This window comes from Oncorhynchus gorbuscha, linkage group LG10 (assembly GCF_021184085.1).
Source record: "Oncorhynchus gorbuscha isolate QuinsamMale2020 ecotype Even-year linkage group LG10, OgorEven_v1.0, whole genome shotgun sequence".
Taxonomy (NCBI): domain Eukaryota; kingdom Metazoa; phylum Chordata; class Actinopteri; order Salmoniformes; family Salmonidae; genus Oncorhynchus; species Oncorhynchus gorbuscha.
Window position 1 is genome coordinate 42,710,756 of NC_060182.1, and position 14,293 is coordinate 42,725,048.

Consider the following 14,293-nt stretch of genomic DNA (forward strand, 5'->3'; position numbering starts at 1 on the left):
CCCTACAGTTATAAATGAGTAATATAAGCATTTACTTGGTCACCCAAGGAGAATTATGGATTGTAGAATACATTTAAATTAAATAAGCAACCCATGTTTACCCCACCCCCAGACCCGCGGACATCCCTTTACTGCCGGGAGGGGAGAGGAAGAGCATGTCGTTATAGCTACCCCTCCCCCACCCCTCCAGATGGCCAGTTTTTTTGCTCATCCCGTGATGGAATGAAAAGATCAGCTAATTAAGTCCTATTGCCATGTGAAAGACCGCAGTGAGAGGGAACTGTTGAACCCAGGAGAGCTACCCAAGTATCGATTCTCAAAGTTGTTCTCCCTGTAGATTCTAGAACACAAGGGTTATTGAAAAAGGAATCATTGTAATCCTGGAAATCTTTATTGTCTTCTTGATAAACACATTGCTTAAAAAGAAAAGGAGCAACAAGAACAGGCAAACAATTAATTCAAACGAATAGGACTAATACCATCTGTCATTGTTGGTTTAGCTATGAGTGACAATGCTTTAACGACAAAATCGAGAGTTCCAGTCACTGTCATGTGTCCAATAGTGGAGTAACCTATACTTAATTTATGGACTTTGAAAGAAATAAACAAACCCAAAAACAAAATTGAACACACTTACACGTTGACACTATGCTGCTGTAAACCAAGTGATTGACTTGAATGCAGACTTCAAAACAAAGTGTTCCTAGTAAAATAATACAAAATACTTAGAAAAATAATGACTATTCATAAAGAACAAAACATTTGTCCTGAACATACACATAATTTACAGTAGACCTATGCGCTTTCACTCACATTCTCTACATGAAACCTATTGACCAGTTCCTACATTGCTTTATATTTCACACATTTTCTTATTTGATTCTTTATTAGCTTTTTTCACAAAGTATAAACAGTCCAGCAACAGATGCATATCAGTCCTAGTAGTAGTCTTTTCAGTAACTTGCTGCAGTGAAGTTGACCCTCATCATATAGCTGTAGGTTATGGGGCACAGTGGAGGTTGGTGGAGGGTGAAACAGGAGGGTGGTTGCATTGTAATGGCAGAACCATTGTGGTGAGGGAGGCGTAGAAGTGCAGTCTTTGGACTCTTGGGTGTAGAAACGGGCCCCAGCCAGAGCCTTTGTGGTGGGAGGCTGCGGGGGGTGATGGGAAGGGACAGAGCATCATGTGGCCTTCATTGCCCAGACACCTGCGTGCGCCTCAGGTTGTCCTTCACGCGAACAAACTCAGGGACACCTTTCTCCTGCTCCTCTCGACGCCTGATCTCCTCCTGCTCATACTGAAACACAAAAGTAGACTCATTTCAGACACTTCATTTGACATTATATTAATTGAGCAGATGATCTTATCCAGAACGACTTACAGTAGTGAGTGCATCCATTTTATAACAACTTTTTCATACTGGTGCCCTATGAGAATCGAACCCACAATCCTGGCGTTGCAAGCGCCACGCTCTACCAACGGAGTCACACTGGATCCAGTAACTTTTTTCTTCTCAAACATGGTCATAGCCTATTTTTGTAAATACCCCACTTGTTTATCCTCTTACTGTTAACGACATAGTGTGTGTGTTTCTGTGTGTGTGTCTGTGTACTACCTCCAGCAGTATCTGCTGTCTCTTGCGTAGTTCAGTCTCCAGTTCTAAAGGAGGCCGTAGAGCCAGTTCCTGCTCTCTGTGCTGCTCCAGCCTCCTCTGTTCCAGGACTCGCTTCAGCTCAGGCTTCTCTCCCGGTAACAGGCCTCTAAAAGGAGGCACAACAGACAACATATTCAGACATATTCACACTACTGAGCCAAGCAGAGGTGTACTGTGCCGGCCTGGTTTGCATCCAACATAGTTGCGAGACCATGCAGGCACAGCTTGCTCTGTGCTGTGCCAAGCGGTGCCTGCATTTCTGTCTACAATGTGAAAAGAAAATATCAAAGCCAGAAGAGTACGGATCGAGTTGGGATGGTTGCGTGAAAAGGGTATGACATACACCATCCTCAGGCCTCAGTGTATAACATGTGAACTGTAATGTCACTGTAATGTCATTACAAGTATGTATGTGCCATGCCATGAGGCAGACAGAGCCATAAATATAAATGAAAATGAATACACACACACTACAACTGGGAATAAAAGCACCATCATTTAGTTACCAATATGGTTTATCCCACACACACACACACACACACACACACAATTGCACTACATGGACAAAAGTATGTGGACAACTGCTCTTCGAACATCTCATTCCAAAATGAGGGGCATTCAAATGGAGTTGGTCCCCCCTTTGCTGCTCTAACAGCCTCCACTCTTCTGGGAAGGCTTTCCACTAGATGTTGGAACATTGCTGCGGGGACTTGCTTCCATTCAGTCACAAGAGCATTAGTGAGGTCAGGCACTGATGTTGGACGATTAGGCCTGGCTTTCAGTCGGCATTCTAATTCATCCCAAAGGTGTTTGATGGGGTTGACGTCAGGGCTCTTTGCAGGCCTGTCAAGTTCTTCCACACAGATCTCGACAAACCATTTTTAGATGGAACTTCCTTTGTGCACGAGGGCATTTCATGCTAAAACAGGACAGGGCCTTCCCCAAACTTGCCACAAAGTTGGAAGCACAGAATGTTCTAGAATGTCATTGTATGCTGAAGCGTTTAGATTTCCCTTCACTTGAACTAAGGGGCCTAGCCTGAAACCATTAAAAACAGCCGCAGACCATTATTCCTCCTCCACCAAACTTTACAGTTGGCACTATGCATTGGGGCAAGTAGCATTCTTCTGGCATCCGTCAAACCCAGATTCCTCCGTCGGACTACCAGATGTTGAAGCGTGATTAGTCACTCCATAGAACGCGCATCTACTGCTCCAGAGCTGATGCTTGACATTGTGCATGGTGATCTTAGGCTTGTGTGTGGCTGCTCGGCCATGGAAACCCATTTCATGAAGCTCCCGACAAACAGGTATTGTGCTGACATTGCTTCTAGAGGAAGTTTGGAACTCGGTAGTGAGTGTGTTTATGTTTGTGTGTTTATGTTTGAGTGTGTTTATGTTTGTTTATGCATTGGCAGATGTGATCTTTCTTAAAACTATTGAGATGTACAGTGCATTCAGAAAGTATTCAGACCCCTTGACTTTTTCCACATTCTGTTACATTACAGCCTTATTCGAAAATTGATTTACATTTTTTTTTTAAATTCAATCTACACACAATATCCCCATAATTACAAAGCAGTGTCGCTGCACAGCTATTTTCAGGTCTCTCCAGAGATGTTCGATCGATTTAGGTGCCTTTTGGCAAACTCCAAGCGGACTGCCTTTTACTGAGGAGTGGCTTCCATCTGGCCACTCTACCATAAAGGCCTGATTGGTGGAGTGCTGCAGAGATGGGAGAACCTTCCAGAAGGACAACCATCTCCACTGAGGAACTCTGGAGCTCTGTCAGAGTGACTATCAGATTCTTGCTCACCTCCCTGACCAAGGCCCTTCTCCCGCGACTGCTGAGTTTGGCCGGGCGGCCAGCTCTAAAAAGAGTCTTGGTGGTTCCGAACTTCCTCAATTTAAGAACGATAGAGGCTGCTGTGTTCTTGGGGACCTTCAATTCTGCCAACATTTTCCTTCACCAGATTTTTGCCTCGACACAATCCTGTCTTGGACAATTCCTTCAACCTCATGGTTTGGTTTTTGCTCTGACATGCACTGTCAACTGTGAGACCTTATATAGACAGGTGTCTGCTTTTGCAAATAATGTTCAATCAATTGAATTTACCACAGTTGAACGCCAATCACGTTGTAGAAACATCTTAAAGGATGACCAATTGAAACAGGATGCACCTGAGCTCAATTTCGAGTCTCTGAGTGAAGGGTCTGAATACTTATGTAAATAAAAATGTCTAAAAATCTGTTTTTGCTTTGTTGATATAGGGTATTGTGTAGATTGATGAGGGGAGGACAATTTAATCTATTTTAGAACAATACTGTAATGCAACAAAATGTGAATAAAGGGAAGGGGTCTGAACATTTTCCAAATGCACTGCATAATATAACCTTTAGTCTATTTCTGTGTATATTGTAAGTATATGCAAGTCTTTATTTCAAGTTGGTCCTTTGTAACTCGGTAGAGCATGGTGCTTGTAATGCCAGGGTAGCCGGTTTGATTCCCGTGACCACCCAATCGTAAAATGTATGCACGCATGACTGTCGCTTTGAATAAAATTGTCTGTTAAATGGCATATATTATTAACCAACCGTTTGGTGCTGAGCAGTAGTTCGCGGTGCAGGTCGTGGTGGCTGGGTGTCTCCACAGTGGAGCCATTCAGTTTCACCCTGGGCGGCTGCTGGGACTGGGTCTGAGTCCCCTCCGGGACCTCACTAAACTCTGTAGACTGCCGGGACAGGGGCTCTCGGCACACATAGTTCTCTCCAGGAGAGGAAAGGGTTCATTATTTTTCAGATGATTTGGCACAAGTCTAGCCTGATTCTTGCCAGCTCTGTTGCTGTCAGAAAATTCCATAAGGAATTGACAAGAGAGCAAAAATGGACAGGCACTCAGGTTAACACAAGTAAACTTGTACCATCAAATCTAGATCACATAATTCATGAATTGAATCAGTACTAGGTTTTACTATAAGATATACCTTTTCGGTGGTGTCGAAATCCTGGCCGCTGAGGAAGCACCTGAAAGGTGAGGGAGAAAAGAGAGGAAATCATTAATTAACTCAAGCAGAGTATAACAAACATTGCACTGCATGTGGTCCTGTAATATGATGCAGTAGGGAACAACACAGCCACACCACATGGTACCAAGGATACGGTGTAAAACAGAGAACTGATGAAGACACTGTCAATGAGCCACATAGTAGAATCTCTTTCAACGTTTGCTCCACATGCTATTTGATCACCATCTCCAGAATCTGCTATGAAACAGTAGGTGTGTGTGTGTTATTTTCCTATAGTGCAAAACAATATCCATCATAGAACACCTTTTAATCAAACAATATGCTATGTAATCAAGTCATCCCTTGGTTAATCAAGCTGCTTGTTGATTTGCCCTGTGGGATCTAGGTTGTGTAATTACATAGGTGCTACAAGAGGAAGTGCCATCCCTGGCTCTTAACGCATGTCGTCTGTATTTACTCAAAGCGCTATCGCACAGAGGGAGCCGATGGCTGACGACTGAATCATGTATAACGCGTCTAATCACCCTTTCAGATCGTCAGGTCTTATCAAATGTTTGGCTCCACCCTCAAGGTTGCCAAGGTTTCCCTGGCCCATTCTCAAGCTCATCATCACCACAGGAGCTTTAATGTCATCGTGATAACAATGCCATGTTAACTATTTTATGGCAAAAATAAACAAATATGAGAGATCGTGGTACATAACGATGGATGTTTCGTCCTTCTCATTATACCCTGGAGGCCGATGAAAAGAAAACACCAAGCTATTAGAACTGAACAACTTTTGCACCTTTTTAAACAATGTAATAGCCTTATTATAAAACTTGTTTAAGTCTTTATGAAGGTGAATGTATCGTAAAGTGTTACGATTGGAAGTACAGAAATGGCTACCACAGCTGGTGAGAGAGAATCAACTCATCATAACAGACTGTCCCTTCTAGTACGCACACAGCAGAGCACATGCCTCTGCCAGCCACACCCAGTAGTTGAAATCAACTCTTGTTTGGAAGTAGGCCTCATGGATAGTATCATATTAACCAGCGGGCAGATGGCAGACTGCAGTTGTTGTGACTGGCCTTTCACTAAGACAGACAAAGTCAAAACCCATCTTGTTCCAGGCCACAGTAATGTCAACACTGCAGGTCTAGATTGTCTTGCGTGCTGGACTGATGGCTCTGCACACACACACACACACACACATATATATATATATACACATATACATATACATATACATATATATGCCATTTAGCAGACGCTTTTATCCAAAGCGACTTACAGTCATGTGTGCATACATTCTACCTATGGGTGGTCCCGGGGATCGAACCCACTACCCTGGCGTTACAAGCGCCACAAGGAGGCTGTGGGAAGTGACTGCTATTGGTCCTGCAGCCCATCAACTACCCAGCATGCCCTATGCTGTGCCAAGTTGTGCCTGCATGTCTGTCTATTGCTGCTTTTCAACTTTAACGTCGGTGTTACAATAGTGTATACACCCTTATGTTATACTACGGAAATTGTGTTTCCATAGCTAGGGCTGACAGTGAGGACCTGTGAAGAGAAAAGTCAACCTCTGCATAATCAAAACATTTGCTTTGTAAGGTGTTAAAGTTCTTAAAGTTCACAGTTAGCCATCGTTATGTAAATTCCAGCTGAAAAAGTATCAGTGGCCTGGCTTTTGCCCCAAGTGAGAGCATGTCTGACGGAGCTATGGCCCAGTGCGACACGGTTGCAGGTCCACGTAGATGGAACTAGAAATGTCTGAGCCTTTTGGGTTAAACACTGGTGTAAATCCTGCATGGAAATGTGCCATATAAGACATGTCACTCTATATTAAAGACGGTATGGTGCCAAGAACTATCCTCTCTCTCGCTCCCCCTCCCTCCCTCTTGAAGCCAGGTCCCAGCAGGGTGTTGATCTGGAAATGGAGGATTAAGAGGACAAAGCCAGGGACGGAGACTGGGACAGATCCAAAGTTAAGGATTGCGTGAATGCCAGTCGCCATCCAGACCAGTCCAATCTGGTCTACTGGTCTGTTTTCTCCCAAACCATTCAGGCACCGTTGCCGAGGGGGCATATGTGTTCTGGAGTCGGGAGATTAGACCGCTACATCAAACTCTGACACACATCATTCCATTTCATATCATTGTGCTAAATCACATCAACTATGTATTCATTTCTTGAGGGGACAACCTCTTAGATTGAATGTGTATGACTATATCATCAGTTTATGGTCAAACCAGTTCAATAAGAAGTTTGTCCCTTCTTGCTAGATTCAGATGACCCATTTTTGACAGCCCACTTGGCCACCTTGTGGCCATTAGTGGTAACATTATTTTTTATTTTATTGTTTAATTTAACCTTTATTTAACTAGACAAGGCAGTTAAGAACAAACTCTTATTTACAATGATGGCCTACCCTGGCCAAACCCTCCCCTATCCCGGATGACGCTAGGCCAATTGTCCTTCCACACACTGTCTGTAATGGTCTATTACTGACTAAGTATAGACACTGTAAAGTTTTTGCTCTGCCTTGAATATAACCCCATAAAACATTTCAAATCCAGAAAGCAATGCTGTCCATCCATTGGACTAATGCATAATGAACATGGAATCCAATCTGTAAAGGACATTATCAATCATCATAGATCAGATACTTTTCTGTGTTGAACAGAATCAGCTGTTAACCATAGAAATAGAACATAATTATATTTCTATGGTCACCACCACCTGTGACAGGTTGCCAACAGACAACGAGACATGACCGTTGAGCCTCCAGTTCAGACAGGAAGACGATAATTCAGACAGACGATAATAAATAGACTCACTTTCTTTGTGCTGTATGACCCTTCCATGGCACGATCGCCACAGTCCCCCATTTTTATCAAGCTACAAGATCCCCCTCTCTCTTATTCAATAGTCCATTGTCAAATGCCACACACCTCGAGACAGACCGGTGTCTGCTTCTTTCTGGCTTCCGAATCCAACATAGTAGTGCGGTCGCTGAGTAGAAGACTGTCTGTAGGTTACAGTTCAATGTCTTAACCTACCAGTTGTCAACACACAGTGGTAGTAGGCAACCCCTGTAATCCAGTTACGCTATTCAAGATTATAGTGCGTCCCAAATGACACCCTTATTCTCTATATAGTGCATTCCTTTTGACCAGGGCTCTTGTCAAAAGTAGTGCACTACATAAGGAATAGGGCACCATTTGAGACGCAAGCTAAGCCTCACCACAACCCCCAGGGAGTGGGACATCAGATTAGCTAATTGCCGTGGACATCAATGCTGCTTTTAACCACTCCAAATTACAAATGTAATGTAATGCAGAATAAACAAGCGGAGTTGCTATGCTGCTTTTAAACCAATATAACATGGCAGTCCTCTCAGCATCTTTGGGAATCTACTCCTTGACAGCTGAGCCCTTTAATGCTGTCTAGTAAATCTGACAACATGGTCTAAGGCCTTTATGCTTTCAAGTAAATTAATTAATATATGGTTGCTATTACTGTAGGGTGTTTTCAATAAGTCGAATACTGGAATGTTACACGAACCAACAGGCCGGGGGAGTAAAAGAGTGATAGAGTATGCTTGCTTGCTACTTTAGATTATATATAGGATTAGACATTCGATTTCCCAGACACAGATTAAGCCTAATCTTGGACTAAAAAAACATCACAAATTGAGATTCTCCATTGAAAGCGCTTTTTAGTCCAGGGCCAATCTGTTAGGAAAACCATCCCTAAATGTGAATAGAGAGAGGTGGATTTTCCCACACATGGGGTGCATTTTAATAGTCTAAAGTGGCTTCCTCTTATTGTCTCCTTTCCTCACAGATCTGGAAACAGCACATAGGTCCAGTTTAGCTCTTCAAATCAGTGCAGAATGCAGTTGGAAGTAGAAAAGGAAAAGATTACACTTAGAGATGCACCATTATTGTACCAGATATGGAATAGAATGGTTTTAAAACTGGCTTTCATGTACTAGTGTGTCTCAAGCCATCAGATCTTCATACTACTCAGATACATGTAAACGAAACAAAACAAATACAAATGTCGTAGCCGCCTACCTTTGCTTCCAGCATTCCTTCTGTTCCTGTGATGCTGCTTGCTCGTCGATCCATTAGTCCTTCCTTTCCAGTAGCACTCAAATCGACGTATTTCGAGCTCCACTGATCAGCCTGTTTACAGAAGTCGCTCATGTATAACTACTAAACAAACGACAAGAAGCATACAGATACGTTACTGATTTTAAAAGCTTTGGCAGTAACCACAACCTGTGAAAATGGCAAACGGTATGCGACGCTTATTTCGGCATCATGAAACAAATGGAAGTACAGTTGCTTACTAACTTTAGTTAGCAAACTAACTTTAGCCACCGGGAAGTTCAGGTGTTAGCAAGACAACTAGCTAAAGTTAGCTAATGTGGAGACGTGGCTCACAGCACAAGCCATTAATGTCAAAAGCCCTAAATGATATTCAAACTTGCTTGAAATGCACAATTCGGTAACTTTAGCTCATTTCAAAAACTGTACAAAACAAATATGTGAAATGTATACATCAATTTGCTATAATGCCACATCTACTATATTTCTCTGAACAGTGTATTCATTCGATGGTTTACTGGTGTTCGGCTTGCTGTTCATCTGCACGTGTGCTTACCTGAAGAAAGTGCCTCGAGTGAAGGGCTGGCTGCTGGCAGAGAAGAGAGGGGTCTGGGGGGTGTTCTTCAAAGGTATTTAATAGGAATAAGATGGTGCCTCCCAAAATAACATGCCAGAGATTGATAATTAGTCAACAGCGTTAAATCAGGCACCCCTAAACGTATGCTTTCTAAAAGAGAAAATTAAGCATGATTTCATTAAAAGTTCATGCATATCACTTGTGCATTTTGCACAGACACCTCCACTGTCTTTTCTAATGAGTGTGAAATGTGATGTTTTTTTACAACTTGATATCACCTTGATTGTCTTTGTTATTGGCTCAACAGCATCTGTGATTGGGACCAGACTTCACCTGACAGTGGCTCTATCCTGTGTGACCATGGCGTTCTACGTTCTCTTTCTAAAATGACCAAATAGGAGGCTGGACTGTCTAGTCTGGTCCCAGATTTGTTTGACAATGACAACAATGGATTTGGCAAGACCGCACAAACAGATCTGGGACGAGGCTACATGGACACTGCCGCTGAGCTTGGAACCAATGAACAATGTGGCGAGAAAAGAGGACGGGGCTACACGCTTTTGAAATGTGGTCTTCTGTCTGTCAACACGCCACACACCCTTCACTTTCTGAAGTGAGATGTTTATTTGATTTGGAACGGTGATGAAAAAGACACTGACTGACACAGAGATCAACAACCTGAGTGTCCCCCTGTGTGCAGTCAATGGTCAAAATGGGGTGGTTGATTTATCTCTTTCTGTTAATAGAGTTTTGAGATTTTATGTGGGGGGTATTTGCAAGACAAATGGTACTGGTGTAAATATATTCCAAGTGCCTTGTCTTGTTGAATTTACTGCCAGTTACTTGAGTGAAGAGTGAGCCTTCACCATTGTGTGACTAGTGCTGTTGGGGTTCAGGACTTTGGACTAATGTACCTACACAGGACCAATGTATAATATAGCCATTAATTTGACATGAAACATGACACTAATGATCTGAACCACATCTTAACATTTGCCAGTACTTTGTCCCTTGTTACAGTGATGCAAAGTGTATGTTTTTCTAAGATGTGGATGAGGGTGAACATGGAAACAAAGTGTTTCAAATATATCACAGTAAATAAATGCATTTTAACAATTTATAAGGTATTTATATATATGTACATTACCAGTCAAAAGTTTGGACAGGACAAAGCCTTTATTTGAGTTTTTATTTTTACAAATTTCTACATTGTAGAAGAATAGTGATGACATTACATTTACATTTACATTTAAGTCATTTAGCAGACGCTCTTATCCAGAGCAACTTACAAATTGACATCAAAGCTATGAAATAACACATGGAATCATGAAGTAACCAAAAAAGTGTTATTTCATAGTTTTGATGTCATTACTATTATTCTTCAATGTAGAAAATAGTTCAAATACAGATTTTTTTTTAAATGAAGGCTACTGTACTTGAAAAGTACTTGACATTTTCCGGATTGACTGAACTTCATGTCTTAAGGTAATGATGGACGGTCGTTTCTCTTTGCATATTTGAACCATAATATGGACTTGGTATTTTACCAAATAGGGCTCATCATCTGTATACCACCCCTACCCTGTCACAACACAACTGATTGGCTCAAGCGCATTAAGAAGGAAAGAAATTCCACAAATTAACTTTTAAGAAGATACACCTGTTAATTGAAATTCATTCCAGGTGACTACCTCATGAAGCTGGCTGAGAGAATGTCAAGAGTGCAAAGCTGTCATCAAGGCAAAGGGTGGCTACTTTGAATAATCTAAAATATATTTTGATTTGTTTAACACTTTTTTGGTTACTACATGATTCCATAAAGAAAAACCCTTGAATGAGTACTAGTCAAAATGTTGACTAGTACTCTGTATGTTGTGTGGTTTATTATAAACAAGCTAATGTAGGCCTACTCATTACAAGGCATGCCCACATTACCATTGATGGCCACACGAGGGCACGCTATTATTTTACTCCAACCTTTCTTTCCTCCGAGTTCCCATGATTCTCTGCGCTCTATAAATTCAACAACGCGGTAGTACTGTCAGTTTTATTTGAATGGTGTTATGTTTGTGCGTGTTGTGTGCGATTGAATGAGTGTGACTGGATGAGTGTGACTGGATGAGTGTGACTGGATGAGTGTGACTGAATGAGTGTGACTGAATGAGTGTGTCTGAATGAGTGTGTCTGAATGAGTGTGTGTGATTGTTTTAGGTTTATAGTTCTACACAGTGGTCTGATTTGATCCGGTTGGGGTTTGACCTTGCCCCGATTCTGAAATGATAGTACCCGACATGCGAGCTCCTGAGGCAATGAGCATGTCATAAATTGTGGTCAGAAGTGATGACTCGATCAGATATACTAGTGCCGAGGAGTTTTGTAGTGTTACCTCATTCTCCACACTGGCCAATGAGTATAACAGCGATTCTGATCTGCTATAAATTACTGCCTGAGACTATAATTAACACTGTTGTAGCTTCTTAGCCAACGTTTTCTGGCTAGCTCGCAAGCCAACCCTTGTCCAGGCAAGCTAGATCACAAGTGCACAATTATTTTAGCCAGATAATGGAGATAAGGACAAAAGTAGTGAGCGTTTATGGAGAGAAGGGAAACACGTGTGCCAGGTTAGTTTTATAACAGAAATGCAGTGGCTCTACTGCTTCATCTCAATTTTTTTTAAAGCCTGGGTGGCAACAAACACTTGATCAATGTGCAACCAAACAAACATTTTGATGTTATAAGGTTCATACTTTCACACAACTGTTGGCTTCTGTGCTGAAAATGCAACCACCATTCAACTATGCTGTCAAAGTTAAGGAATGCTTATATTTTAAGATGTTTCAGCGACTTGAATACTTAAATATAGTAATGATCTTGTGTAGGGGGGTAGTTCACTGGAAGTTCAGTGATGTCCATCGCCCACTGAGTGAGTTGTGTGACAGTATTATTAGGTGGAGTAGAATCCTCCGTCGTGCTTCCTAGAGTATCCCCTGTTAGTAGAGGCGTTGTGATGAGATTCTGTGGAGACAAAAAAAATACATCTTATCATACATTGTTAGGGAAAATGCCCTGCCTAGGCTAGTAGAGAACTGATTTCACTCATACCTGGCCAGGCCCAGGGCTTTTACAATTAGCTCTGCACTAGGACAACAATCTTTTAGGAGTCCCAGTAGTTATGGCAATGGTCAAAAAGCTCTTAAAATAACCAGTCACAAGAAGTAGCTGAGATGACGATAATGTTCATTTCACAGACTACCTGATTATAGATTGGATTTCAGTCCTACTGATCCTCTTCTTGCCTGCGTGTATTCGCTAAGTATTCGCTAATCAATTATTTATTGAACAAGTCATTAGGGTTGTATTGAAATCTTACCTATTGTTCCCTCAATGCTGTAGATGGAAGACTTCTGTGAGTTCATCCATACTTTAACTTCTGTCTTGGTTTCACACAAGGGCGCTTCATGTTTTGCACGGTTCTTCAGAGTCCTCCTACAGAGTTAGTTTTACATTAGTTGAGTTAATCTCTTCCCGCAGCTTCTGTTCGGCACCCTATTCCCTATATAGTACAATACTTTTGACCAGAGCTCTCGACTACAGCAACACCACAGTTGAGCATCCCCCCCGTTCCATCACACTCACCCATGGTCGTCAGTAAAAGTCTCCCTCTGGTATAAGGTCTGGTTCTTACTACTGAGGAACTCTTGGTGGTGGTCATAGGTTGATTTCAAATGGAAGTCTAGGCTGTCTTTAGGTGCCTTGGTTGGGAGAGAGTGCAGTAATGTGATAGGTGATCGTTCTGTTTGTATGTCATTTTGTGATGTAAATTCTGAATTTCTTCAGTTTCTGTAAAATGTGTGCATGAAGCAGTCAAGTCAAATAAGTGTATATTGTACTAACGAGCTGAATTTGGCTAGTACAACTTATTTTCCCGTTGTCCTTTGTGACAAGCTAATAATAGGCATAGGCCTATTATAGAGAAATAATATTAGCCTACCTGCCGGTCATGATACCGGACATTCCTCCTAATGCTGGCTAGAGTAGTCCTGTCATTTAGACGACTCCACGGTTCGTCATTTTGAGCTATGTGAGTTGGTTTATCAAATGGCTCTTTCTGTTAATTTGGAAGGAAGAATGCATAGGCTGATCAAATAGCGGAAATCACGTAGGCCTACTTAAAAGTAAAAACATATATATATATATTTAGGCAGACAAATAGCTAAATATCATCAGTGCTTGAGCTGCAATTTAGGCCTACCTGACATTGCCTTGCCCCAGTCAATGAGTAGTCGTTCTCAGTTTTAGGAAAAGGAAAGGGATCTCTCGTTCGTGGCATTATAAAAGCTCGAAATGTTACAATGTTGAGGATGATAAACACATGCTCTTGCCGAATTGTATCCCCTTGTTTGTCGCACTAGAATGTTGACTAACTCACCATGGTTGCTAGGCGATTCATTGTGACACCTCACATCCACATATATAATTTATTATATTATTCCTTTATCCTTTGCAGAAATGTGAGTTTACGAAAGGTTTAGGTTTGCCAATTTTAACTAATGTAATTTATTGAAGGTATATAGCAAGCGCTATTCATTTACACAAAGACATCTCAAAGCGATGTGAAGCATCAACAAAAAAACAAGCATTTTAAAAACAACATAATTGATAATGAGTTGATGATTAATGACTAAGATATTATTTATGGCAAGCAATATTGTAATGAAAAATAAATATTAAAAAATGAGTGTACCCTGTAATATCACGTTCATGTTTCCTACTATGTAAACCCAACCAATTGCAATGTCTTGCCAGGGGTTTCCAGTCCACTAGTTACAACAGCCACAAAGTCAATTTTGGCTATATTTCATATAAACAAAAATGTGAAAAAACAATTGCCTAACATTTTTTTGTCTAATCCCTGTTTACCAAAGAAATGGGG

The 14,293-nt window shown here is 41.5% G+C and overlaps 3 protein-coding genes and 1 non-coding gene across 8 annotated transcripts; 2 read left to right on the top strand and 2 right to left on the bottom strand.

Moving 5' to 3' along the window:
- Positions 1-372: 372 nt before the first annotated feature.
- Positions 373-9,822, bottom strand: LOC124045170 (protein FAM107B-like). 5 transcript variants are annotated; one of them, XM_046364414.1, is made up of 7 exons: positions 9,639-9,822; positions 9,340-9,437; positions 8,748-8,888; positions 4,639-4,678; positions 4,250-4,424; positions 1,617-1,761; positions 373-1,298 (listed from the first exon to the last, which is right to left on the bottom strand). In XM_046364414.1, exons 3-7 carry the CDS (start codon positions 8,877-8,879, stop codon positions 1,194-1,196), a joined length of 597 nt encoding a protein of 198 aa, XP_046220370.1. In that variant the 5' UTR covers positions 8,880-8,888; positions 9,340-9,437; positions 9,639-9,822; the 3' UTR covers positions 373-1,193. The 5 variants fall into 5 exon arrangements, with proteins under 5 accessions (XP_046220370.1, XP_046220372.1, XP_046220371.1 ...); XM_046364416.1 differs by having other exon boundaries at positions 4,250-4,421; positions 9,639-9,815; XM_046364415.1 differs by lacking the exon at positions 9,639-9,822 and having other exon boundaries at positions 9,340-9,574.
- Positions 8,585-10,480, top strand: LOC124045172 (protein kish-B-like). Its single transcript, XM_046364419.1, has 3 exons — positions 8,585-8,972; positions 9,281-9,412; positions 9,668-10,480. Exons 1-3 carry the CDS (start codon positions 8,963-8,965, stop codon positions 9,748-9,750), a joined length of 225 nt encoding a protein of 74 aa, XP_046220375.1. The 5' UTR covers positions 8,585-8,962; the 3' UTR covers positions 9,751-10,480.
- Positions 10,481-11,091: 611 nt separating this feature from the next.
- cfap276 (cilia and flagella associated protein 276) lies at positions 11,092-13,793 on the bottom strand. The gene is made up of 5 exons (XM_046364420.1): positions 13,613-13,793; positions 13,352-13,468; positions 12,997-13,112; positions 12,731-12,846; positions 11,092-12,375 (listed from the first exon to the last, which is right to left on the bottom strand). Exons 1-5 carry the CDS (start codon positions 13,688-13,690, stop codon positions 12,305-12,307), a joined length of 498 nt encoding a protein of 165 aa, XP_046220376.1. The 5' UTR covers positions 13,691-13,793; the 3' UTR covers positions 11,092-12,304.
- On the top strand, positions 11,445-11,793 carry LOC124047049. The gene has a single exon (XR_006841098.1). It is a non-coding gene; the product is annotated as a small Cajal body-specific RNA 2 (non-coding RNA).
- Positions 13,794-14,293: the final 500 nt, after the last annotated feature.